General features: G+C 57.6%; 2 protein-coding genes across 2 annotated transcripts; both read right to left on the bottom strand.

The window, feature by feature from the left end:
* Positions 1–142: 142 nt before the first annotated feature.
* LOC122363933 (methyl farnesoate epoxidase-like) lies at positions 143–1588 on the bottom strand. Its single transcript, XM_043333781.1, has one exon. The coding sequence runs from the start codon at positions 1586–1588 to the stop codon at positions 143–145; it is 1446 nt and encodes a 481-aa protein (XP_043189716.1).
* Positions 1589–2560: 972 nt separating this feature from the next.
* Positions 2561–27376, bottom strand: LOC122363950 (neurogenic protein big brain-like). The gene is made up of 6 exons (XM_043333832.1): positions 26682–27376; positions 11786–11990; positions 9574–9654; positions 7906–8011; positions 7255–7510; positions 2561–4517 (listed from the first exon to the last, which is right to left on the bottom strand). Exons 1-6 carry the CDS (start codon positions 27122–27124, stop codon positions 3899–3901), a joined length of 1710 nt encoding a protein of 569 aa, XP_043189767.1. The 5' UTR covers positions 27125–27376; the 3' UTR covers positions 2561–3898.
* Between the last annotated feature and the right edge of the window lie 443 nt (positions 27377–27819).

Below are 27819 nucleotides of genomic sequence, written 5' to 3'. Positions count from 1 at the left end.
TATTTGCGTCACGTCACTAACACCGTCGCTGGACACTTGTGTCCCTTCACTGCGGGGCGTTTTGTTTCATCCCGTCTGCGTCCCACTCCGTCACTGTGCCCAGTCCGTCACGCGCGCCATCCCGATCCCCAGTCATGTCCCATCACTGCGTCCTCACGCCGCCGAGTCCGCCGTCGGCCCGCGGTCTGAACACGGCTCGGTACGGCAGACAGTTGCGAGTGAGCGCGATCTCGGCGTCCTCGTCGGGCGGCATCTGTCCGGGCGGCGGCATCACGTCCAGCTGCTGCACCAGCCAGCTCACCATGAGGAAGGTGTACAGCTCGGCCAGTCGGCGACCCGTGCACCGGCGCGCGCCCACGCCGTACGGCGCCAGGTCATCGCTGGACACAAACTGACCGTCCCGCAGGAAGCGCTGCGAGCGAAACAGCTCCGGCTGCGGCCACAGCCGGCCGTCCCAGTGGGTGGACTGGATGCCGTACCGCAGCACGGCGTCCTCAGGCACCGAGAACCCCTCGATGGTGAGCGGCGCCGTGGCCCGGTGCGGCACGCTGGCCGGCGTCAGAGACGAGCGCCGCATCACCTCTGACAGGAAGGCGCGCGTGCGCGGCAGCCGGACCATGTCGGCGCCGCGCGCCAGGAAGCCCAGCGTGTCGAGCTCGGCGCGCACGGCTCCCAGCTCGGCCGGCTCCCGCAGCAGGTACAGCAGCGACCACTCGCCGAAGGAGCTCGTCGTCTCGCAGCCGGCGTTCAGGAAGTCGAACAGGAACATGACCAGGTCCTGGTCGTCTGCCGGCCGCCAGCCGGGGCCGCGCTTAGCGCGCAGTCGCGCCACCAGCGTGCCGTCCCGGTAGCGCGAGTCGCTGACGGTGGCGGCGAACGTGGCTCGCAGCTCGTCTCTGAAGCGGAGCACATCTGCGTACCCGCTGCGCTCGGGGGCGAGCCGGCGGAGCAGCGGACTGTCCACCCAGCCGTTCTGCAGTCCGGCCAGCTCGGCGGCTAGCAGGGCGGTCAGCCGCTGTGCCTGCTGCTCGGGCAGCCGACACCCGGTGACGATCCGCCAGCTGAGCGCCACGTACGGCTGCCGGAACAGCGACTGGACGGGCACCGCGCTGCCCGTGCCCAGTCGCAGCCGGTCGCACAGCCGCGTCAGCTCCTCGCAGATGAACCGCTCTGCCTCGCCGGAGCTGATCATCTCCTCCAGGGTGGCGTAGAGGAAGGCCGAGTTGGTCCTCCAGCGGTCTCCCTCGGCCACGATCACTCCGCGCGGCCGGCCGAACGACAGGGCCATCTGAGCGGAGCCCGCGGCGCGTCCGTGCGCCGCCGGCTCGGCCATAGCGCGCCGCGCTGCCGCCAAACCCTCCACATACACGTGGTACGTGGCGCCGGCGAAAAACCCCACCACGTGGCCGTAGCGCTCCGAGAGAGTCTGCAGCGTGTTGAACAGCTCGGTGCGGGTGCGCGCGCCTAGGAATGCCAATGTGCCGAGCACGGGCACCGGCGTGGGACCGGGCGGGCCGCCGGCCGGCCGGCGCGGCCACACCACCAGCAGTAGCACCAGGAACACTAGCGCGGCGAGCGCCAACAGCATGTCTGCGCGGCCGGGCGGACTGCGCCGCACTGCCGGCTGCCGGCGTGCACTGCAGGGTGCAGAGCGCCCCCGCTACCCCGCCTACCGCCCCGTCAAGGTCTCGCGTGCCGGCCGGTGTCGAAACGGCCGCCCGTCACGCCGGGACCGTCTCCCGCGGGGCTTCGGCGCCCGACTGCGCGCGATCAACGGGCTGACGGCGCGCTATCAGAGCTGGAACATCCGTCAGACCCGATACATTTACATAACATCCGCCCCATAGTCGCCGGTGGATAGCGCCGCCTCCCGCACCCCGAACCAAGCAGCGTGCAGCCCATGCGCCCTTTGTGCTTGGACCGGTTCTGCAGCCCTTAGCGAACTTATATGGATTGTAATGCATGTCTATGGCAAATCAAGAAAATGTGAACAAGGCGTCCTGCTCTCGGTGATTCGTAGCGAATATTTTCGGTCGTTTTTGCCTTTCTCGTATAAACTTTCACATGCCACATTGCACACGACATTAACGTCGCATTGCGCTATACGAAACCCTCATTTAGGTGCCATGGCCAGAGCAAGAGCCTATAAAGTTCAGTGACCCAGCACATACCGTCTGTTATAGCTGTTCCAGACCGCTGGCTATACCACACGATACCACACAGCCAGCGAATGTGTCATTAGTCATCACAGCATCCAGCGGCACCTAACCAGCAGTGCAGTGGGCCGGCGCGGCGCTAATGTTTATCGCTCCAATTCAGCCGGGCATGCCAGGCCAAGGCCTGATTATGATGCTGCAACGGGGCCGGCATACCAATTTCCTAACGACTGACTGTAAGACGTGTAACTTTTAAACAGCCACTGTAAAGTGGAAAGTTGCTAAATACATGAATTGAATTGACTCGCCCGTTTCAATTATTAGTCAACAAGTAGCTCGTAGATACAGAAAAAAAATATAGAGAACATCGTAGTTATCACCATGTACAATAATAAAGACTGCAATAAATAATTATCAAGTGTATTCGCTCTTCAGCCTATGCAATACAATACTGTCGATGCAAACATCAACCGCCACGAACATTACACATGTACCGTGCGTCAGCAATGGTTCATCTCTACGGTCTTTACAACGCTTTGTCTGCCAACTCTGCCCTTGACAAACAAAAACACAAATGTACAACGAACACATGACTTGGCACATCAGTACAGGGAACTAAAACACGTGGTACAATGAAACGGACATCTGTGCTGAACACGATTAAAAAAGACTCGTTGCCTCGGTGGAGCCTGCCCGTCGGGCTCTCCGTTAATCGCTCGAATCGGGCGCCGTAGCCAGTCCGGCGACTAGTTACCTCCTCTCAGTCTCGGTACGATCCGAGACGAAGGAAGCATATCCGCCGGTTACACTGACACTCAGTCAGCGTGCGAGCACAGCCAGCCGCGACAAACGGAGGATCTGAGCCGTATCCGCTGACCGGAAGAGGGTGTCATGTGAACGCGCTCAGAGCGTGCTGGCAGCCGTGCCAGGACCAGTGAGCTGAGCTGGGTCGCGGGTTAACTCACCTACATACCAGTATCAACAAATGATACATGACATCAAGGCATACTGCAACACACATGACACAACAGCATGACACATGACACATCGACATGACGCATGACAAATCGGCATGACACTGCCACACATGACAATGAAACGGTCAGGTATGAAATAAATACCCGATCTTCTACTGAAGCGAGTCTGCTCTTGCTCTTGCTTCTGGAAGGTGGCACACAATCCACTTGTAGACCTCACTCCGGTTGCTTGGTCACTACAGTCCAGGCTGCAAGGCGGCGGCAGAGGAGAAGCCACTGACCCTCCCGTTCTGTACTTCTGGCGCTGACGGTGCGAACCTTGTTTTGTGGAAACGTGCGATAGATGGCGCTTGACGCTACCTCAAGTCTGACGCGCCGCTTCACACAGGTTGTCTTTACCGCAGCGGCGTATCCAGTATTACACGTGGAACGCTTCCGCACGTGACTACGTGGCACGTGTTAGAATCATCACAAAGATCGCTATGAGCACGGCGCTGGACTGCACGGAATAACACGTATCCAACCAGGATCAGGTTCCCGTGCTCGACTCACCGCACTTGTTGGGGCTTCGGAGGAGGCCGGACCGATCTCGAGTATCAAATGAAGCATCGGATGAGTCAGTGTGATGACTACAGCCAGGCTACCACCTCAGGGACCAGCCCTGTCAGTCTCTCGTACGCAAGCGGCAGCGGAGCAGTCCACTCAGCCCACCTCGCTCGCTCAGCTTGGCCCCCTGTTTTTCGACCCGCTGAGCTCACCTTTGGCTCAGCGGTAGGAGCTCACCGAGTTGGGCGTGGTGAGCCCGGAGGTCGTCTCCGACCCGGCCACGGACCGCGGGGACATCATGTCTCCGTTCCTCGGCGGCGGGGGCGGCGGCGGCGGCCCCGAGCGGCCCGAGTAGGCGCCGTAGGACGGCAGGCCGCCGGCGCCGGGCGCGGAGCCGTGCGACCGGCCGGCGGCACTGCGCTGGTTGTGCGCGTTCTCAGCGGCCGCCGACTGGTAACTCGGGTACTGCGGCTTGGAGTACAGCTCTGGTTGTTTGCCGTAGACGGCGTAGTCGTCGTGCCGTGACACCGCCGGGTAATGGCCGTAGTCGTCGGCCCGTGAGCTGGCCGTGAACTGGGTGGTGGCAGTGCTGTAGGACAGCGCGTCCTCCTTGGTAGAATACAGCGGCTTGTGCGCCTCGGCCTGCTCGGCGGCGGCGGCGCGGCGGTCGGCGTAGGTGGGCTCCTGGCGCGCGCAGCTGCGGGTGGCGTACATGGACTCTGTCTGCGCCAGGCCGCCGCCGCCGCCGATCCGAGGGTACACGCTCTGAGCGGCTGTGATGCCGGCGCGGCCCCCCTCCTGGGCACAGCGGCGGTCCTTGGTGTACACCGACTGGGACCTGTCGACCAGGAACCGACCGTCAGACCGGGTGCCCGGCACATATCGCAGTGTGGACAGGACGTGAAGGGTGGAACGTTACAATGTGGACAAAATAAATGCGATCACGTTGCAATGATGTTACATTACTGGGTACCATTTTCTTAAACCTTTACTCTCAGAATCCGTGTGAGAAGCTCTTTGAAACACAGGAGAAAGGATCAAGCGAATGGAGATTCATATGCAATACTCTACACTGGACTTGTTACAATACGTGCGATGAAATTTAGCCAACACCCCCACATCCTCCACGTGCTTATCTAACCCACACAAACTCATCCACGTGACCGTCGACGTGCCTAAGCAGCGCCTCAAACCAACTGTCATCCAATCTAGATCACTTAACCAAGTGGACGTTCACTCTATCAACCAAGAGCTGCTGAGTGTCGATTGGCAGGAAGTTTATAACTCGACGTCTGTTGCTGACAAGTGGCAGGTCTTTTTAGACAACTTTCTACCTGTCTTCGACGACCATGCCCCCCTCAAAAATGTGCTGATAAGAAATCCTACAGCGCCCCCTGTATCTGCCGCCACCCGCGACATTATGTCCAGGCGTCGCTCCGCGTTACGTCGGCTAGGCCGCGAGTCTCCCGAGTATAAGGCTCTTAACCGCTCCGTCCGTGCCGCCTTACGCCGAGACCGCCGTCACGTCCTCCAAAACGAGATCAGCGAGCGTGGGGTAAACAAAGTCTGGCAAAGCATCAAATCAGTGATCGCTGGAAAGAAAGATGGTCCAAATATTCAGCCCGATCTATCTCCCGACGATCTGAACTCCTTCTTCGTCTCTGTCGGGCCCCGCATTGCCACCGAACTGAGTACCCAAAACAACGATACTGATCTAAATGTACGTCTACCCCGTGTCGGCGCATGCAGCTTTAGGCCGAGGGCCATCACTCTCGGGGAACTCGGACTCACAGTGTTCAGCATGCGAAACTCTGCCGCGCGTGGCACTGACGGTATATGCATCCGCATGTTAAAAGTATGCTTCCAAACTATTGGCGACATCATTTTACACATCATTAACGTCTCAATCACCCGTTCCGACATTCCTGACCCCTGGAAACACTCTATCGTTCAACCGATCTTCAAGTCGGGCAACCCATCTGACCCCAGCAATTTCAGACCGATCTCCCTAGTTCCCGTAATCATGAAAATCATCGAGCGTGTAATCCATCAGCAGCTCTATCACTATCTCACCCATAACCACCTTCTTTCGTCTACCCAACACGGATTCCGCCCCCGACACTCCACTGAGACTGCACTGCTGTCAGTCACAGATAGCATCCTTGCCGCCACCGATAGGGGTGAGATCTCAATGCTATGCCTCATAGACCTTAGCAAATGTTTTGACGTCATTGACCATGAACTCCTTGTCAAAAAGCTCCAAATCTACGGTATTGAGACCTCCTGGTTTTCCGCTTATCTTCAGGGACACACGCAGAGTGTATCCCTGAAAGACAAAACCGGCCGTAAGATAACCTCTCGACCGCTCCCAAACACCGTAGGAGTTTTCCAGGGTTCGGCTTTGGGTCCCCTCCTCTTCACTATATTCTCCAACGACCTCTCACTATTTGCCGGAGACGCCACCGCTTATCAGTACGCAGACGACACCCAGATATTGGTGAGCGGCCCACGCAACGACATCAGGAGTCTCATCTCGCGCATGGAGGCATCGCTATAGTCACTTAACGCATGGTTCTGCGCACACGCCCTGAAAGTCAACGCTTCTAAAACTCAACTGATGGTATTCGGTAGCCGACAAAACCTACGTAACCTGCCTCGCTTCAAAATCTCTTTCCGTGACGCTGAGCTCCTGCCGTGCGCGCAGGTGGGAAACCTGGGTGTTGTATTCGACGGCGCACTCACCTGGGAAGCACACGTGGCCGAGCTGAGCCGTCGCTGCATGGGCGTACTGATCGGCCTCTCCCACGCACGACACTGCCTCCCAGACGGTATCCTCAAAACGATCGTGACTGCACTCGTCATCTCGCGCGTCCAGTACTGCCTCACTGTATATGGAAATGGTTCCCAGAAAAACTTCGACCGACTTCAAAAAATTCTAAACTTTGCAGCACGGGTCATATTCGGCCGCCGGAAATTCGATCACGTCTCTGGCCTCCGCGATTCACTCGGATGGATGCCTCCGAAAGCTATGGCCGATGTTAAAACCATGGTAACTGCGCAGAAAATAATAAGCAACGGCGAGCCCGAAGCACTAGCTGCCATCTTCACGAATAACAGTGACGCGCGAGAGAGGTCCACCCGGCAGGACCACCTTTTCCACCTTCCACGCTCGCGGCTCGAGACTGGCAAGCGACGATTCGGCTACCGGGCCGCGGCGCTACTAAACAGTCTGCCTCCCGGTGTCATCGAACAGCGCCCCGCCCCATTCGCCCGTGCGGCCAAGGCTGCAGTCTGTCCGGCGATGGCGACCGCCCGACGATGACCCGTGTCAGGGGAAGGAGGTGCGACATCCGTATGCGGTGTGCTGTCTTGAATCGTCCGTTTGTATATAGAGAGAGCGAATGTCCAGCGATTGAATCTGTATGCCTGTGTTTCTTGTCCCCGCATGTTTTTGTTTGTGCCCGACTCAGACTCTGGACTGTAATCGCCACGCCCCGCGTGGATTGTCCATGAAGGTAATACAATACAATACAATAAGCGGCCAACCCTCCCCGCATCTCCCCTCCGCCCCGTACCTGGCGAGGTGCGCGCGGCTGGGCGGCGGCGAGCAGGCGTACAGCGACTTGGTACCGCCGTACACCGACTCGGCCCGGTGTACGCCGCGGTACGCCGGTACAGAGAACACGGAGCGCGCGCCGCCGGCCGGGCTGGGCTTGGAGCCGGCGCCGTAGATGGCGTACGACTGCGAGCGCAGCGTGTTGTAGTCGGCCGAGGAGAGCTTGGGCCGGTCCTCCTCGAACACCTCGTCATCGCTCTGGCCGCCCAGAGATTCTGTGGTGGGAAGGGGGAGAGAATCAGTGATCTGCCAGGGCCTGGCCGTCATTCTGACATCTAGCGGTCACTTCAAACGGCTCGCCACCAGGTGGCAGCAGAAGACGGGACAGACGGACATTGTCTTGGGTCACTGGTCAAAGATACGTTGTAAGAAGTTGGCATGCTTTGGTCCAGGTGTAACGCAGTGATGATCAATTGAAAAAAACTGAGGGACCGCACTTTGCGAACAGAACAAACTACAACATCAAATCGTCGTGAAAAGTAACTTCCCTTGAAAAGCGAAGGACTACACCGGTCACCGATGAATTTACTTTAGCATAAGAATGCAAAAAGACCGGCGATTTAACTACATGAGAAGGAAGCTATTAACGTAGCCACTGTAGTGCCCATACCTGTATCCATGGTGTCCTTGAGCCGGTAGCGTCGGTTGGGGTTGAAGATGTACTCGTGCACGTAGGAGGCCACCACAGCGGCGGTAAGGGGCGAGAACCAGTAGACCTGGAACATAAGAGGCCAGTGGCCACAATCAGCAACATAGATACAAGCTGAAGCGACAACGCTGTAATGTGCTTGTTTGTTAAAAACGCAGCTTGAAAGAGTACAAATAGGTACCTACGTCTTCCACTTGAAGCATTTGCATTCAAAGGAAAATTGCCTTTCCCAATTTTATTCATTATTGTTTTGTAAATTTACGTAGCCATATGAAGGTCATTATGTAGAGTTTAAACCGCCATAGCTTTCAACAATCGATTAGATCCATCTCACTTCCCAGCATTTAAACAGCACATGATACTGTTGCGTGCTTTTCAAACCGAGCCGTGGGAAAATCGAACAGCCCGCGTCGCTCGTGCACTGCCATCTGTTCGATTCGGCGAACGACATTCTGGTTATGACATCTGCTGAGCCCTATCAAAAGCCATCCGGCGGTCTGTGTGGTAACATTATCTGCGCGGCGGGCCCCTCCCGCTGCGGAGGCCACAGTTTCAGTCCGGACCCGGCGACAGATGGCGGGGACTCGCCACACTGAGCATCACTGAGCGCGTGAAAACACTGAGCGACCGAGCGGCGGCCGGCGGCCGGCGGGCGCAGCTGGGCGAGGGAGAGGGGCGGCAGAGGACAGCCATCTGCGCCCTCCCTCTGTCTCCAAACCGTCCCCGGTGCGGCGTGCTCCGTTCACAGAACACCCCACGGACCCGTCTGTCAGCCGCGACCACCGGGACAAAGACTCGTCGAGCCGCGCCCCAAACAGCCGGCTCCACCGCCTGCGGTCCGGACGACATCCCGCAGTAAACCGCGGCCGCTCGCCACTTCACACTCCCCCTCCCGTCTGGCCGGCAGGCTGTCAATCGGCCCTCACACGTGACCAGCGGGGCAGGGGTGAGGTGGAGCCTTTCTCAGCCATGGGAGCGGGCTCAATGCGTTTTAATGATGATTGCCTGCATCTGGCGACCTGCCGCGCGGCGTGTGCGGCTCGCAGGGGACAAGTGTGACGCGTCCGCTGAGCCGGGGGCGGCGGCGGCGGGACGCTAGCTCAGGGACAAAGGCGGTGCCGGTCGCGGCCCGGCGTCTCACGGCTATTACGGTAATAAAGGCCGGTGGCCGGGCCGGGCTGGGCCAGTAGCCGGCGATTAGAGCGGAGGCTAGTGCGGGCCACCAGGGCGGGCAGGGACCGGCGACGACTACGGTGGGTCTACTTGTAGCGTCCAACAGGCGATCGGACCAGTCTTCCGCACCCGTATCGAACTCCGCTCGGCGATACTGACGTCAGTCAGCTACCATGGTGGTCAGATTATTAGCCGGTAGTACCGCATGTTCACCTCCAGACCACAGAAAATGCGCTGGGTCGTTTGGAACATTTTAATCCGCATATCCACTGTCAAACTACAGTTGAGTGCTGACAGCCGAAGCCATTAGCCGACCTATGAGTACGTCGCTTGAAACATTTTCCACGGACCATAGGTAATAGGTATATAGCTACATGTAATGAGCTCTATAACATAGTTAGAAACATGCATTGCATATGCATATGTATGAGGCACGTATACGCCATTGACTCTTACCCAGTGGTCCTTCCAGATGTTCATGACGAAGGCCGGGCCCAGGGAGCGGGCCGGGTTCACTGAGGCTCCTGTGCAGCGGATCTACAACAAACAGACAGAGATACACGGTCAGCACTGCAATAGGCAGGTGGTGATACATCGGCGTGGGGGGACGGGAGTACCGAATGACGGCACATTATGTAACATGTATAGTCATTGTTCCATAAGCCATGGTAAAAACAAAATGTGTTCAGCAACTCTTTTGAAAGAAATAGGTAGGTGCCGTTTTGACTTTTGAGTAACTTCGTGTTACTGATGCCTGTCTTGGCAATTCGGGTAGCTTAGCAATACCTAAAGCAACAGGAACACTACCTCAGCATGAACATTGCAGACATCTCGCCTCAACTTTGTGCTCCGTAATCGCTTGAGCACGCTCATAAGCGAGCGGCACTTCTACCAGCGTCGGCAGTCGATCCTATACCATCCAATCCGAATGTAGCAACCAGTTGCCCCACACGACGGCACCGGGCACAGTGCCGCCTGGGACCAACGCCGTGTCTCCCGCAATTAGACACGATAAATCTCGAGGCCGGCGTTTACAGCGAAATGGCAGCGGCTGCCATCCGGTCGGCATTGTGATGCCGCCGTCGTTCTGCAGCTTTCACCTGCAATTAGCACGCGCTGCACGGCTGTCGCCCGCCGCCGGGCTGTGCTCCAGTAGCGGTTCATCCGCCCCGGGTCGGTCGGGATCACAGGCTGGCCGCAGATGATGGGTGGGGTCGAGTCGGTAAATACTGTGTACCGGGATTGGAGGAGGTTTAGCGCGTGCACAGAAACGTAACCTCACAATGTCCATCTTTGGTGTGATGGGTATGCTCTACAGAGTTTATATTGCCATGCCAGAAAATTGCGCTCTAGAAACCAGGAGAATCAGAAGCTTTTGGGTCTTCTAAATGCTTCACCTAAAAAATCTCTTGGCAAAAGCCTTCAAGTGTATTTGTAAGTTTGAATATGAAATACACACTTCCAAGTAATTACCTGAACGAGCAGAGCAATTGAAATGCGAAACGATCGTAATCTATGTAAATGTCCTACACCAGGCGTGCGCATTGCGTCGTAGCCCGTCAGTAACGCGGCCCAACGGTTCAGTTCATGGCCCATTTCGGGCTGGCGGGTCTCGGCCCACAGCTGACTCCCCTGGCCTGATGTCCCATTCGGTGCACCCCGCGGCTATAGGGGACCAAGGTCGGACACGACGAGAGGCCAACTCATCACAATCAGCGACGGGGCGAGACGGGCGACAAACCGCTGTGTCACGACACACGCCCGACCGGGACCCCTGACACGACCTGACCCGACCCTTGACACCCGATCCGACCGACCCCTGACAGCTGACAGCCGGCACGACATGACCTCTGTCTCTACGTAGGCTGTGTCGTGACATCGCCAGCGCGGGGATGTTCCCGTCTATGTGGTCCCTCGGCCGGCCGTCTGTTACCCTCACTCCGCGGAGCGGGGTCTGACCTTGAACAACTCCCCACCCACCGCTGCCAGGTAACCACTTCCTCTGTGGCCTGTGCATGCGGGCGGCGGAGGGTCGCACGCCACCCTTCCTCCCCTAGCTGGTTCTCGGTACGGCCGGACGGACAGGACACACGCCGTGCCACCGGCCCTATGGAAATCAGCACAGTGCTGCTGGTAGAGCCCGGTTCCCGGTCCTGTTTTGTTCTTCTAGCCGAGGCAGTGTTGGTGGCCGGGTGGCCCATATCCATCACCAGAGTCCCACCCCTCACCCCCTGGGTCGGTCCGAGCAGCCAGTGCCCTGGAGCCAACCCTCCCCTACCCGGTCCCCTGCGGACCAGGTGGTGGTGCGTCCGGCAGTCCCTGGTCCATCCGGACGCCAGCTGGTGCACCTTACAGACCTCTGGCACCTCACCGAGTTCGAGTTGGAGTGTGGACAGCGTCCCCCACACCTAAGTCATTCTCATTACTCATCCTGTAGGGCAATAGGGAGTAGATGTCCAGCGAGCAGAACGGCTAACTGCAGCATAAATTACCGTCTTTCTTTGTCGTCTGTCATTGTAGCAAGCCATTGTTGAGTGCAGAAGCCGCCTGAAGTTCTAGCGTCCAAGGCTAGTGTTACTGTTAAGTGTTGAACATCATTTGCGAGTGTCGAGCCCTGATCTGTCCTGTGTTGAGGGCCAAGCACCGCAGCGTTTGGCGCTGAACTCACCCCGGCGAGGCTGACGGCCAGGTAGGTGAAGCCGATGACGACCGCGCTGTTGCCCAGCGGCCGGCGCGACGGCTCCGAGACCGAGAACACGACGAACACCAGGATGAAGGTGAGGACGAACTCGACGCCGAAGCCCTGCCAGGCGGTGAGCGGCGGCGTCACCACCGTCACACCCAGCGAGCCCTGCAGGCTGGTCGTCGACGACCTGCGGCAGGAGGAGAAAACACAATGTCAGACACAGGAAGGACGGGCGGCTACAGGCCAATCTGCACGCTTCGGTCGTCAGTACACATGGCGTCCCGCGCATGGCTCGTGCACCCCTCAGTCAAGATCTGCTTGTTTCCCTCGCAAGAAGCGTGCGAAGCCCATTTGGGCGTCAGCAGCACATTCCGCCGTCACAACTCCGGCACAGGCTGCATTCCGCCGCGACTGCAGCCCCCAGCGTCAACAAACGGAGGGAACACGAGACGGGTCGGGTGCTGGCGCCCTGAGGCACATCTGGCCGACAGTCCCGGCGACTGGAGACTCCCCTTCCCCTTACAGCCCTCTGCTGTCGCCCCTGGCGGGTCGCATGTGCCGCCGATCTGCGACACAGGCCCAGCGGAGACGCGGGGAGGGGACGGCGCGAGGAAGGAGCCGCCGGGGCCGAGCGAGGCGCTGAAATGCAGGGAGCCGGCCTGCGGGGGTCCGGCCCTGTTTGCGACGGACGCCCGCCGGAAGACCCCGGCGCCAGCGCCAGTTGGAGCTGGTATGTGCTGACGGGCTGTCGGCACGCGCTGTCCCCACACCAGTCCTCATCTCCCCGCCCGAGTATTGGAATCCATCGAGGACATACCGGATGTCACGACACAATTTCGTAAAATCCGCTCACGTCGCACAAACAGGTTTAGCCAGTGCGACGCTGAAAAGACCCGGTATGTCCTGATCTCGGCTCGCACGTTGGTGAAAGCTCGCTTCATGCCGGTCATGTGCCGAGATGTGCCGGCGGGGACATCAGTGGGCAGCTGAGACGCCGCCGGCCGGGCAGACCCGTTCGCCAGTCTGAATGTGGGCCGTCTCAAGGCTGCAGGGGCGAGTCACGGCTCGTCAATGGTCGTCACAGCCACCACCTGCCGTCGGCGGCTCCGCGGTGTGAGCCGGCGTCTTGTCGTGATCTCGGGACCTCTCGCTTCCCCTCCCCTCCCCTGTGCCGAGTCCCCTCCCCTCCTTATCGCCGCCGCGCCGGTCGGCCGAGGGAGGGGGAGGGGACGGACGGCCCACGAGCGGCGCAGAGCACCTGGCGTCCAGGAATGTCGCCCCGCTCCGTGTCTGCGTATCTGTGTGTCGGACCATTCAGGTCACCTGAGCCGGGCGATAGGAGAGCCGGCGCGACGCATTCAGTCCGACGGTCGACACAATGCGCCGGCCAGTTAAATCGCCGCGCCGCGCCGCCGCTCGTCGACTGTGCGTCGCAAAGGGCGCGGCTGCGACTAAGGCGCCCCACAACGGTCTCTGTGGCGCTCGGAGCTCGCCGATTCAGAGAGCAGCCGGTCGAAATAAGCCGGCTCGGCCCCACGTCAGCCCTTTTTCATGGCTGATTGGTTACGGTCGCAGATACGAAAGAAATATGACCAAAAGAGGCGAAAGGGAGCCGAGGACGGGAAGCAGGTAGAGGCAGAGGCGAGAGGGACAGGGAGAGAGGGAGAGAGATGGTCTCATTATAACTCTCTGTCGCCAGTGGGCCAGTGGCCGTGAATCGTGATAACGGCCATAACAAAAACTTCGGCTACAATGACGGGACGAACCCGTTTGACGGGCACTGATGAAGGAATTCGCTGATCGGCCCGGGCAGAAAGTGCGTTAGCCAATGTAACCTTGACGCTACAACATACCAGCCGATGCTTTTTTTAAGTTTCTCCAAGCCTTGGGCGTTCGTTCAAGCTAAAGTAGGTAACGAAATCTTGGCCGCACGGGTCGTAGTGTGTTTGAGGTGGTTTTACCGGCGTTATTTGCCCAAACACCACCAATGTTGCCTATCTAATCTCATTTACAGTCAGAAAACACTTTTTTGCCTTAGATAAAAACCAGAAACGAACACCTGAAGTGCCACCGATCACTAAACAGCTGCCCACACCGATCTGTCACTATCACAGCTACCTGTCAAGCCTGTTTAGACAGTGAAAAACAGTCGCTGAACAACGTCGGCCATTGGTCTTGGGTCGCTGATGATAAGTCAGTGGTCACTGGTCAGCATTCACAGGTCAGTGACTGGCCAATGGTCAGCGCCCGGCGGTCACTGTTGTCAGTTTCCTGGACATACAGAGGTCGGGTGACGGCTCAGTGCCCCGGCAGAGGGAGGGTGAGGGTGAGGTCACCGGAAGCTCACAATGGTCGTCCATTGTCTGAAGAGCCCTGGGGAACCGTGCTCGGCCCGGTGTCACATGACGACTTCACTGCAGCCGGGGGGTGACCTTTGAGGCACCGCGTCAGCACAATCCACCGGTGTGGCATTACATGCCGACGGCTACCGACAGTCGGGGATGTCCGTCACTTCCCGGAAGGAGCGGGATGCGACATTATAAAGTGGTGTCAAGTTACTGGCTCAACTATCGCTGTTGGCTGTCAATTTCTTGAGGATCGGGTCAGCATCAGATTACAGTAGAGTGCTATGCTGACTGCTGAGACAAACAGCCATCCAAATGTGTTCAATTTCACATGGTATATGACCCATTCTTAAGATGGGCACCAGTATACGGCATTGGACTTTGACCTCAAACACCCAGCACGGTGGTTTCGGCAGCCTGACGACATCGCTGGGACCGTATCAGCCGATCAGGCCCACGTAATGTGAAAATTTTGTCAGCACTTTACAGAAGCTCTGTCCCAAACCGCGCCGAGTGCCGGACCGCCGCTCTGAACCAAGGCCGGTCCCGTGGGCTGGGTTCTAATTAAGTGGCGGCGCCGAGACATCAGAGGCTGGTGATACCGGTTTGACCTGGGAGGTGTCACAGTAAATTAACTGCTCCATGACCAAAAACTGGAGCTGATAAACATCTATGAATCTATGACCCCACCCCGTCGCGGATGAAGTGGAAGTACAAACTTAACGAAACCAAGGAATGCATCACGATGATGAAACAAAAGAACAACGCAACAAAGAAACGTAAGAAGGAAGCATGGACATGACGTAGCACTATTATAGTGAAGCCATTGGCCAGTGGGCCAGCGTTACCGTTCGATCAGTCACGCGGGACCTGTGAGGCGGACCCAGGCCGCTGCTGCTGCCCGTTTTGTCGCATCAGTCTGACGCCAGGCCACGCAGCCGACTCGCGAGTCAACAATCAACACGCGACTAAGACAAACACGCAGCGAGACATATGGGGGAGACGGCAAGACGACCGCTCACCAGCCCGGCGCACGAACCCGTGGAAATGCTCTGGAAACATGTAGACAAATACATAACACCAATTAGGCCCCCGTTGCCCGCGCCACTATCACCAAGCGTTCGCCTCAGTTGGCTGTCAGCGGCCGAAACCACTCGCGTCGGCTCGTTTGTAGGGTAGGACGGCCCCTAAAAAACGCACCGACGGAGTGATAACGACGAGGTATATGGTCGGGATTAAGGATATGCAGGTTTGACGAATCTCGAAGTCGCATCTATTAAATAGGTGAGGGTGGGTGGGAAACTTCTCGCCCACTCTCTGCTCCACTCGCTGTCCGTCGCAGTCGACGACTGCCGTTCGCGCCTCTCGGCTCTGCTGCCAGCGGCGCGCCCGTTCTTACACTCCCCTTCGCACCACCCCTAGTCAGGGTCTGCCCCGCGTCTGTCGGCGGGGTGATTTATCTGTCTCCGACCCCCGTCTCCCTTTGCTCCGGTCACGTTCAGTGGCGCCCGGGCAGGGTCCTAACCTTCCATAGCCGCGTCGCCGCTATGAGTTGATTAGGCCCCCGTTGCCCGCGCCACTATCACCAAGCGTTCGCCTCAGTTGGCTGTCAGCGGCCGAAACCACTCGCGTCGGCTCGTTTGTAGGGTAGGACGGCCCAACACCAATCATAGACCCCGGCATACCTAAGTCTAGGCACCAGCATAACCGGACAATAGAGCCTGATGCATTACCAATCTCATCGCCTTCACTTCGCCCTGAAATAACAGCGACGGACTACTTATACGTAGTCCACCACCGTCGTATGTCCTCGAGCCCAGACTCGACTGCCTGTGCGACGCTCCAGGGTCGAGCCGGAGACGGGGCTCAGATCCAGGGCCGAGCGGTGTCGGGTGTCGTCGGCCGCGGGCCGGCCGGTCGACGGCGTCCCCCGCCCGCCCGGCGTCCCCGTGTCACCCCACGGGACCGGAAGCAGGCCATCTTCACCCGCCGGCAGCAGCTGACACCACGAGCGGCGAGAACCGACGCCGCCAATTCACCGCCGCCAGGACCCAAACGGCCACCGAACGGTGGTGAATGGAGCCAACTGAAGGCGAGGTCGGCGCCCTCTGGACAGCGCGATTATTTACGCATCCCAGCTCCCATTGATATGTAATAAAAGAAAATTTCAAAAAGCAGAGCCTAAAAGGCATAATTGCTACAAAAGTTGACAGTCCTCGTTATTAGAAGAGCCACGAATCCAGTACCCAGCGTGCCTAACTCGACAAAAAATCAGTTCACGACGCCTGCCTGCCAACGAATCCGAGTCGCTCTCAAACATTGACATCTGCAATTCCTGTCCGGGTGAGGTCTGCAGTCATGTTGCTCACTGCAGGAACATGAAGATTACAACGTCCAGGAACAGAGCAGATCAAGAGAACGTTGACACGAACGACCAGCGTGAACCGAAAAAACGACAGCCTGACGTCACGACATCGTGGATTTCACGAAGCAAGAAACGATAAGGTCACAACGAGACGGCAATGCAACGTCACGCTTACTTGCTCTGCACTCATTATAACACTGGTTCTGTGACTATGGGACTGGACTGCCTCAGAACTGCCATTCGTGCTGGCTCTGGCCTCGTGAGACTCGGCAGCGATCCCGGTGTGTTTTGTCACGGGGAGCCGGGTCGGCAGCAGGTGGTGGCCGGCGCGGTACGCGGGCGAAACTGCAGCCGGCCCCTCGGACCCAACCGGGGAGGTGCCGGTCACTGTCCCGAGAGGACGGCTTTCGTAGTGAGAGTGTAGCACGGACCACGAGAAGCATTTAGCATACGAACTGCAGCGGTGACTACGAGCTTAAAGGGACCCTCCCACCTTCAAAAAAGTTTATGAATTGGCATGAAAGTGATGTCGCTCGGTTCAGAAAGAGCGAAAACGAATATCTACCAAATTTCACCGAAAAATATTCACCGGTTTTCAAGATATTAGACTTTTACTTTTGTTTACTTTTTTGGGATCTCCGCTGTTTCTAGCGACTTTATTTTAGAAGTGCGGCGTTTGCGGCAGATGTTGCGCGCAAATAGCATATACCACCGCGTGCTACAAAACGTTTTAGTCAAACATTTAAAAATCGTTAGATATCTGCGCTGACGTCACACATTCAGAGGGGTATTCCTAAGCATTAGCTCCTCTGAATCAAAATGCTGCAATTTTGAAATTCAATATTTCCGATTTAAGACATTTCTCGATGTTGTGAGTGCCGAAACCGGTAATTGTTAGCCAGGGACCCCATTTTGGCTATCTCAACTCAAATATAATGTTAAGGTGGGAGGGTCCCTTTAATGGCTCATCGATCCATCCAGGCAGCTAGACTTCTTAGGTCACCAGAGGCCGAGGGTTCAGTATGCAATACGCTAGGGACCTGGGCCGTAGGTATATCGCAATGCCATGATCTTATTAGGGCATCGAAACGTTGCATAACGGATACAATTAGGTGCTCCTCCAGTGCTCATCGCATGCCGTCGATCCGTCCCTTAGGCTCGCGCTCCCAGGGCTCGTATCAACCCTTTGGGTTTTCATGCAGCTGCCCGTTCAGAGACCAGCTGCTTTCCACCAAAACAGGATCAAAACAGGGGGACATTTCCCTCCCCGAGCCGCCACAGCACATACACTCCTGGACCGCTACACGCTGTCCCTCTCACACTAACAGCATCTTACTGACGTAGGACCCGATTCACGGCGGCTGGAGATGAGATCCACTTCTGGACCCACCGGTCCGGCTCGGCGGTGGTTCCAGTTCAACCACGCGACAGAAGGGGGTCACGAACACCACCCCTCCGTCCCTTCCGCCCGCACCGGTCCGAACCCCTTTCTCCTGCTGGCCCTGTCGGTACTTCAGAGGCTACCAGCGCGAACAGCGGGACAAAAAGGCCCCAATTATCCCGAAAGACTCGGAACCGCCCCTTGAAAAAAAACACTTCATGAAGGCCCATTTTCTTCACTGAAAAGAACAAAACAAGGACAACGAGAATTCCGACAAGATGACGTATGGACGCTAATGTTAGTTGTTTCTCCGTTCTTTTCTATGAACAATAGGTTTATAGGGTAAAAATATTTCAAGGCAAGATCCGTTTTAATTAAAGTGATGCATGGTGTTGCCGACAAACTAGGCAAATGTCGCGCCGCTGATGCCGAGACGAGCCGCCGCCGCGCCGCCCGTCACCCCGCCTCGCCGGTCCCGCCGCCGAGCCGGGCCGCCGCCCGCCCAGCGGCCACCTGTCGCCGCGCATAGCTTTTTTCTGAGACAGAAGCAATGGGCCGTATCGACGCCGCGAACGGCGTCCCCCTGTGACCCTGCGACCCGGCTGACCTGTCACCTGTTCCGAATGGGGCCGGCGGGGCCCTGGGCCTGGGAACTGGAAGGGTGTGTGAGGGGACGCGGCGTGCCGGCCGCCTTTTTTGTGCTCTGCGTCACGACCCCTGTATCGAGTGACATTTTGGCCACGTATTTGAACCGATACCGGGCTCTGCTCGGTCTCACTTCACTGTTAGTCGCCGACGAGTTCACTTCGCTCTCAAACGCGGACGGTGGCGCTCTGCTGCCGCTCACGTCTAACTTTTCTAACTACTGTGTCTGTGCTGTACTGCTGCCATCTCGCCGTCTTCGGTCAATAGCGAACTCTTCTATTTGGAAGACTGTGTTTAAGTGGTGGTGGTGTGAGTGAAACCGAAGTGGCGAGTGGAGGAAAGGAGAGCGGCGCGCAGCTCACAGTTCTCACGGTGGCCGGGTCTACTCACTATTCCTATCAATCCTCTGTCATCCTACATAATATGCATGCCGCGAGGTGTGCTCCTTATGCGCTCTGAGACGGGCGCTGTTGAAAGAACCAACATGCATGCCGCGGGGTGTGCTCCTTATGCGCTCTGAGACGGGCGCTGTTGAACGACCCAACATGCATGCCGCGGGGTGTGCTCCTTATGCGCTCTGAGACGGGCGCTGTTGAACGACCCAACATGCATGCCGCGAGGTGTGCTCCTTATGCGCTCTGAGACGGGCGCTGTTGAACCTTGATCCGTAAATTATTCATCCGTGTTTATTTATTTACCGATTAGATACTTCCCTTCTTCATTATTCGTTCACTGCCTCTAGTAATCCTACATCCTCTCACAATTCACCCCGGCCGCCAACCCGAATGCTGCGAGACGTAACAAACACACTATACAGTCCACACAAGAAAGCCAGAGACGTCCGCAACATTCGCTGGTCCTCCGGGCCGGATGGTATCAGCTAAGAAAGTAAGAAGTCTAGAAGAGAATGTACAATAAGTCGATACTGTGCGTGAACAACCGTCCGTGACGTCGATAAGTTCTGCTCCCACCGTGTCAGTCGAGTTGAGAAGTATCGTGGACCGATGGAAGACGCGATGGAGACGGAGCACCAGGAGACGACGCCTGAGAATTGCGAGCCTGCAGGGCAAGAGGAGACGGAGACGGAGAACCGGGAGACGATGCTAGAGAACTGCGACCCTGCAGGAGGAGAGGATGGAGATATCACCGCTGAACGGAAAGCATTAAAGCTTCATCGCGGTCGCAAGGCAGCCATGTTCACACGCTCGTGTAACAGGGCTGACGCGCAAATAGCGCGGCGAGCCAGTGAGGAGGAATTGAAGAAGCGGCTCGAGACGCTGCACACAACGCTGGACGCCTTCATGGATGCAAATGAGGAGTTTGTAGAGAAGTTGCAAGATGTGAGCGAGCTGGAAGAAGCGGAGGAGTACGCCACAAGAATGACAGCGCGGCACGCCGAAACGGTCGCAAGAATTGAAGAGGCGATAACTCGCCCATCAGCGAGCCGCTCAGCGTCACGCACAGGAATGCTCCCCCTACCATCGGTGCAACTTGAGGAAGGAAGCAAAGTGTGCGGGTCTCATATATCACGAGGCTCAAAGGCTTCAGCCACTTTCAAGGAGGCTGAAATCACCGCAGAATTGAAAGCTCTCGAACTAAAGCATCTCAAAGCAAGGAAAGAAAGAGAACGAGAGATGAGAAGACAGGAAGATATGCTGGAAGAAGCAAGGAAAGAAAGAGAACGAGCGATGGAAGAAGCAAGGAAAGAAAGAGAACGAGAGATGAGAAAACAAGAAGATTTGCTGGAAGAAAGGGCTCTAGAAGAGGAAGTGGAACGTGCGACTTTGAAGGCGCGTCTCTGGAGGGCCGCTGGCAACGAGTTGGAGTGGGAACGAAGACACGACTTTGAAGATGAGGTCGCTGTGGAAGTGGCGCCTAGTCGTCAAAACAACACCGGATGCGGCCGCGGGAAGGGAAACGAGCAAGAGCAAGAACGCGTGATCAGTGGTTTGGGAGAGCTCCGGCGCGAGCCGCCGCCACCGAAAGCTACTAGTACCTCTTCGATAGCCAACCAGCCGAGAACTGCCAACCAGGACCCAACCAGCTGGGTGACAGCGTTGGGTTCCGAGCGGCGATGTGACGTCCCGGGCCCATCAGCGTTCGTGAAAAGTATACCACGTCTGACGCTGCCTACCTTCCGAGGCAGCCCTCAGGAGTGGCCTCGCTGGATCGGCCTATTTAAGGCTCTCGTCCACGACCAGCCGTCTCTATCGGACTCAGAGCGAATGGCTCACTTGCAGAACGCAGTAGAAGGGCCGGCAGCCCAAGCTATTGAAGGCATGCTGTTCAATGGCAGCCTCTACCTGGAAGCTCTGAGAACCCTACAAGAAAGATTTGGGAGAGAAGAAGACATCATCCAAAGTCAGTTGTGGAAAATCTTCACTTCCAACCCACCAGCTCTCACGGATCTTCCAGCAATGGAAAAGTTCTACGCCATCGTTCATAACACAGTGACCATCCTACAGAATCTTGGCTATTCAAGCGATCTGTCCAGTAGTGAGAACCTCAGGAGGGTGGTGGAGAAGCTGCCGAATGAGCTGGCCCGAGAATGGGGTCGTGAAGTGTTTCGGCTACGGCCAGAACGACCCACTCTGAAGACCTTCAGCGAATGGCTTCAGGTGCAAGTCAGCATCCTCAGCTTCTCGGCAGTTCAGTCTGGAACGTCGGAACGGAATGCAGCCGGCACGCAGCGTGAAGGAGCGGTGCGGAGGACAGCGCTCGCGACTGGAGCGACTCATGGAGCTGGAGAAGTGGAACCACATTCGCTGCCACCCTGTCTGGTGTGCGGCGATAATCACAGGGTGGCTGACTGCCCGTCATTCAAGAAGAAAACATTGGAAGCGAGAATGGAGATGGTGTACGAGAACGGCCTTTGCTTCTCATGTCTGAGGAAGGGCCACTGGACCAGGAGATGCAGATCCTCTCGGAAATGCGGAGTGGAGGGCTGCAAGCTCACTCATCATCCAATGCTACACAGAAGCTCAGGATACGCGAGACCCGAGGACGGAAGCTCAAGGGAAGAAGACTCTCCGAGCGGATCAGCAACGGCTGCGGCACCATATCCGCAAGCTAAATGCAACTCGCCGTTTGTAGCAGCCTCCCTCAGCAATGAGACCGACACACTGCTGCAGGTCGTTCGGGTTCGCGTCCACGGAGCGACCAAATCAAAGGACGTGCTGGCGTTGCTAGATACCGGAGCGCAAACGTCACTGTGCAGCGCTGACGTCCTGCAGGAGTTGGGCATCACCGGGGACCTTCGCCAGCTCTGCATCCAAAATGTGGAGGGAAGCGGAGCTCAGAAACCATCTGAACGCGTTACCCTGACGGTCAGCGCGCTCGGCGATGGTGTGAAGAGAGGGTACATCGAAATCCCTGAAGCCTGGGCTGTACCATCACTGAATGTGACTGCCCCAACGGTATCTCACCGCCAACTCAGGCAATGCAAACATCTCCGTGGACTAGCACTTCCGCAGTATGATGGCGGTGAAGTGAAACTGCTGCTCGGAGGGAACGTGCTGGAAGCCGTTCTCCAACAGGAAGTACGAGTGGGTCGTTCCAACCAGCCAGCAGCTATAAGAACCGGGTTTGGATGGGCACTGGCTGGTTCCATATCAGCAGTGGAGCCAAGCAGCCTGCGCCAGGTTATGTTCCTGCAACGCAACGCCCAGAGCAGCGACGACGAGCTAGCAACCACCGTGAAGGACTGGTGCACGGAGGCCTTTGGGACCAAGTACGACGAGCCTGTAGAACAGTCCCGGGAGGATGATCGTGCGCTGTCAATCCTGAAAGGCAAAACAAAAGAGCCGCCGGACAGGTATGAAACAGGCATGCTGCGGAAGGAAGACCGGGTGGAGCTCCCCGACAACGGACGGATCGCAATGAAACGGCTCGAAGCCACGGAACGAAGACTCAAACGCAACGACGACCTGACCAGAAAGGAGCAGTGCCGTCACGTGTCAGGAACGCTGAATCCTGTAGACGACTGCTCAAGAGAGCTGGCCGCGTCCGAGCTATCGCCAGACTGCAATCGGCTCCGCGGCCGCGGTCTTCTGTGGCAAGATGAGGAAAACCGGCTATCAAAGCAAGACGCAAGCCCGCTCAGACCAGGACAAGAGGCAGTGAAGGAAGAGAACTTCGTGGGACTCACAACCCAACGACAGCCCGTGCTACCAGACGCCATGAAGAGCTCGTGCTGGCTCAAGTACCGTCGAGCGGCGGCCTGTGTGAGACGTTTCACTCACAACACAGCCATATGCGCCTCAGACGATGAAACGCGTCTCAGCGGGCCTCTCAGTGCCCAAGAACTCAGGGATGCCGGAATCTGGATACTCAAACGGTTGCAGAGGACAAGCTATCCGGAGGAAACCCACAGTCGGGCGCTGGGGAACGAGCTACCTGGGAAGAGTGATCTGCTTCCGCTCTCACCACACCACGACGCAAGGCGAGGGAGACCATCAGTCAGACTCTCCGATAACGGCGCCAACCTCGTGGGAGGCTGTCTCGAGCTAAAGGCGGAGCTGCAAGCCATGGAAAGGGAGATCGCAGGAAAGCTCATTGTCTTCGAACTTGACCGGCTCTTCAACCTCCCGGCTGCTAGCCACATGGGGGGAGTGTGGGGCAGAATTGTGCGATCGGTGAAGAACACTCGGAAGAAGGTGGTGGGTCCACAGGTGCTCACAGACGAAGCGCTTGTGACGGTGCCCACTGAAGTTGAGCACATGGTCGACAATCGACCCTTGATCCACGTCAGCTCGGAGCCGCCAGACCAAGAAGTTCTGACGCAAAATAATTTTCTGCTTGGTGGCGCTTCGAGGCATCTCGCGCCAGGGCTCGTGAAAGACAGACATGTGCAGCCGACACCGATGGAAGCATGTCCAAGCTGTGGCGGAACATGTGTGGAAGAAGTGGACAAGAGAGTACGTGCGGACTCTCATCCAGAGAAGCAAGTGGCGCAAGGAGCAGAGAAACCTGCAAGTTGGGGACTTAGTGCTGATGGCAGACCCAAACATGTTTCGGGGCTCATGCCCGTTGGCCCGCATCTGCCGCGTGTTGCCGGCAGCGGGTGGCAGAGTCCGGTCTGCCGAGCTTCAAACGGCTATCGCGAAACTGTACACGCGACCAGCCACCAAGATCTGCTTCTGAGAAGAGGAATGCAAGTGAATCTGTGCAGACGGGGAGAAGGAGGATGTCGAGAAGATGAAGGAAGACGAAGAAGGAGGAAGACGATGAAGTAGAGGACCACAAGTGAATTGAAGCTGAGAACGAGACGAATCGAGAGGAGAAAAGTCAACGCATGGCGAACGAGCGCCGTGTTGGTCGGCCTGGTCTGGCTTGGCTTATTCGCTCGGCAAATGTCTGATGTCCATGTGTGCCGCTTACTAGTGAGTAGTCATAGGAATAGCGTGTGAGAAGTTTGTCGGTCATTTGTGTGTGTTCGGAACGTACGACCGAACACAGGGGGGAGTGATGTTGCCGACAAACTAGGCAAATGTCGCGCCGCTGATGCCGAGACGAGCCGCCGCCGCGCCGCCCGTCACCCCGCCTCGCCGGTCCCGCCGCCGAGCCGGGCCGCCGCCCGCCCAGCGGCCACCTGTCGCCGCGCATAGCTTTTTTCTGAGACAGAAGCAATGGGCCGTATCGACGCCGCGAACGGCGTCCCCCTGTGACCCTGCGACCCGGCTGACCTGTCACCTGTTCCGAATGGGGCCGGCGGGGCCCTGGGCCTGGGAACTGGAAGGGTGTGTGAGGGGACGCGGCGTGCCGGCCGCCTTTTTTGTGCTCTGCGTCACGACCCCTGTATCGAGTGACATTTTGGCCACGTATTTGAACCGATACCGGGCTCTGCTCGGTCTCACTTCACTGTTAGTCGCCGACGAGTTCACTTCGCTCTCAAACGCGGACGGTGGCGCTCTGCTGCCGCTCACGTCTAACTTTTCTAACTACTGTGTCTGTGCTGTACTGCTGCCATCTCGCCGTCTTCGGTCAATAGCGAACTCTTCTATTTGGAAGACTGTGTTTAAGTGGTGGTGGTGTGAGTGAAACCGAAGTGGCGAGTGGAGGAAAGGAGAGCGGCGCGCAGCTCACAGTTCTCACGGTGGCCGGGTCTACTCACTATTCCTATCAATCCTCTGTCATCCTACATAATATGCATGCCGCGAGGTGTGCTCCTTATGCGCTCTGAGACGGGCGCTGTTGAAAGAACCAACATGCATGCCGCGGGGTGTGCTCCTTATGCGCTCTGAGACGGGCGCTGTTGAACGACCCAACATGCATGCCGCGGGGTGTGCTCCTTATGCGCTCTGAGACGGGCGCTGTTGAACGACCCAACATGCATGCCGCGAGGTGTGCTCCTTATGCGCTCTGAGACGGGCGCTGTTGAACCTTGATCCGTAAATTATTCATCCGTGTTTATTTATTTACCGATTAGATACTTCCCTTCTTCATTATTCGTTCACTGCCTCTAGTAATCCTACATCCTCTCACAATTCACCCCGGCCGCCAACCCGAATGCTGCGAGACGTAACAAACACACTATACAGTCCACACAAGAAAGCCAGAGACGTCCGCAACACATGGTACGACCTCGAATCGAAAGAATCAAGGCCCCTGAAATCTTACTAAATTTCACAAGACAGACAAAACATTGAACAAGGACCGGTCTCGCCACCTTCCAACCTGAGCACTCATTGCACGGCGCATCTGTGGCCGCTGTCCGAGGACGGGTGCACTGGAGAGAGCAGGGGACTATGCCGCCGCGGTGGGCGGACCGGGCGGCAGCTGGTCCGCGCGGCCCGGCCTCTGGCGCCGGTCCGCCGCGCACCTGCCGGCCGGGCGCCAGGTGCCCCGCGCCGGACCGTCCCGCCGCCAGACAGGCCCGTGGTTAGCCCGGTGACCGGTGGTTACCAAGACAGACTCCGAAAGCCTCTCAAATGGACGCCGGAGCGGCTCCCGACACTGGACTCATCTCCGGGCGTCATTACGGCGACCGCTGCACCTTCCGGCGGGCAGCGCCGCAGCGGGGCCGGGGCAGGTGCGTGCCGGCGCCGCTCCCGCTGATTGCGCCCAGATTAGGCGTCCGGCACCGCCACCACGCCGGGAGGCGGGAGGTGGGCGGCGCGATCGTCCGCCCCGGGTCATTACAGGGACGGGAGAGCGATAGCAGCGAGCGGCGAACGCGTGCCGCCGGACGCAGTGCGCACACCGCACACCGCACAACGCGCGGGGCGGCGACCGATAGTGGGTGGAGCGGCACTCAGATGCTGTGATTGGAGGGGGAGATACGGGCAGACAGGGAGGCGGGCCATGGAACGGCACAGGAAGATGGTGCGACTGGTGTTGGACATAACCATTCAAATGCCATGTTTATGAGTTGATGCTCAGAACGTAATAAAAATGTGTTTCCGCCCTTCAACAAATATAATGACGACTTAAATGTTATGTAAGGTCGACTCGCGTAAGATGCGAGTCCCGTCGCGACCGCATGCCCGCATGCTGGGGAAAAATTACTTCAGATTCAGTTTGAAATCACTCCCCTAGGCCCTATTACCGTCTCCATGGCAACTGTCGCTGACCGATGCGCGTATTCTATTCGACGCCATTTCGCTCCGTTTCATGTAAGATGTACAAATTCAAACCACTCAATGACAACTCACAATAAGGGCAGCTTTCACGCCAAAAATGCCGAAAATAAACGATCAAATCGACTATAAACGTCCAATTGGCGACCGATGAATAACAAATAATGGATGGATGAATGAATGAACGAACGAATGAATGAGCAATGGATGAGCGCATCACGTCATGCAAACGGTGACCGTCTCGAGCTGTGGGGGTGAAGGGGGGGGGGGGCTAGAGGACACCTCCTTAGCTGAGGGAGACTAGGTAATTGGGGACAAATACAAATATGTGACATTGACATCTCCCTGACAAGGATAACGGGACGATTCGAGGTCCAGCGAAATCTAGTTTCACGAGAGATGGAGAGCGGGAGGACAAAATCAGGTTAACGAAATAGACAACGCCGTTTTATACACATATAAGGTGACCGCAACTCCAGTGAGTTTCAGTCGCCGATCGGTGGCCAGATTTACGACCGTTCACCAACCGACCCGCCCAAAACATTCCCCGCACAACGAAACTCACCCGTAGAGAAGCGCAGCTCCGGCGATGGCGCCGCCGCACTGGGCCGTGATGTAGAGCAGACATCTGAGCGGCGACACCTTGCGCGTGGCGGCGTGCGCCAGTGTCACGGCCGGGTTCATGTGCGCGCCGGAGACGCGCCAGAAGCACTGAGTGAGCGCCGCGGCCGCCAGACCGGCCGTGAACGCGCCGGCGAACAGACTCTGCGCCGCCCAGACCGTGTGCGTGCTCCACGGCACGTTGGCAGCGCAGATCAGGAACACGAAGAAGAACGTTGCCATGCACTCGGCGATGATGGCGCGCCAGAACTCGAGCCGGCGCACCTCCACGTGCATGGGCAGCCGCGCCGGCGGCGGGCTCAGCTCGCCCTGCACGTGGTCCAGCTTGTCTATCAGCGTCAGGATGTGGCTGTCCAGCGTCTCCGCTGAGAGAGACGTGATGGTCATGGTGGCGACTTTGACAGACAGGAGACGAGATACACCCGGCGCAGTCCGCAGAGTTCAAAGACGATGAATAGTTCCGCCAATCGCGAGCATCACACGGGACAGTGACTTGGAGTTGGCTTCTTTCTGCACTGAATGCGCTGCTGCGAAGACCTAATCGTGCAAAGTTCACACGAGCGACACTGTTCCCACCGATTCACGTCGGAGCCCCCGTCACACATCCACCCTCTACGCTCGCGCGCGACCGACTCCCGCGCGCTCTCCCACGAGTCCCCCCCCCCCCCCGAACGGACCGACAGCTAGCGCCACCACCGGCGCGGCGGCCAGAGTCGGAACTAACAGTGGAAGACTGGCTGAGTGGTCCCACGAAACGCCGGCTGTTTATCACAATTTGTCCGGCCGCTGTCTACACGGCCGATGTTTTGAATTTTGATCAGACGGCCCGGCAACTTGAAATATGTAACCAACCCCCCCCCCCCCACTCCCACATGCCCCGGACAGTCCGGGGCATGTGGGAGTGGGGGGGGGGGGGGGTTGGTTACATATTTCAAGTTGCCGGGCCGTCTGATCAAAATTCAAAACATCGGCCGTGTAGACAGCTCGCCTTCGAATTTGAGCGGGACATTCGACTCGACGCGGGTCATGAGCGTGGGAATCGCGGGGATGGGGGAGGGGCGGTCAGGGGGCGTGGTCCCTCC

The sequence above is a fragment of the Amphibalanus amphitrite genome, unplaced genomic scaffold (genome assembly GCF_019059575.1).
Source record: "Amphibalanus amphitrite isolate SeventyFive unplaced genomic scaffold, NRLGWU_Aamphi_draft 000648F_arrow, whole genome shotgun sequence".
Classification (NCBI taxonomy): domain Eukaryota; kingdom Metazoa; phylum Arthropoda; class Thecostraca; order Balanomorpha; family Balanidae; genus Amphibalanus; species Amphibalanus amphitrite.
Note: the sequence above shows the minus strand (reverse complement) of the source record. Positions and strands in the feature narration are given on the sequence as shown.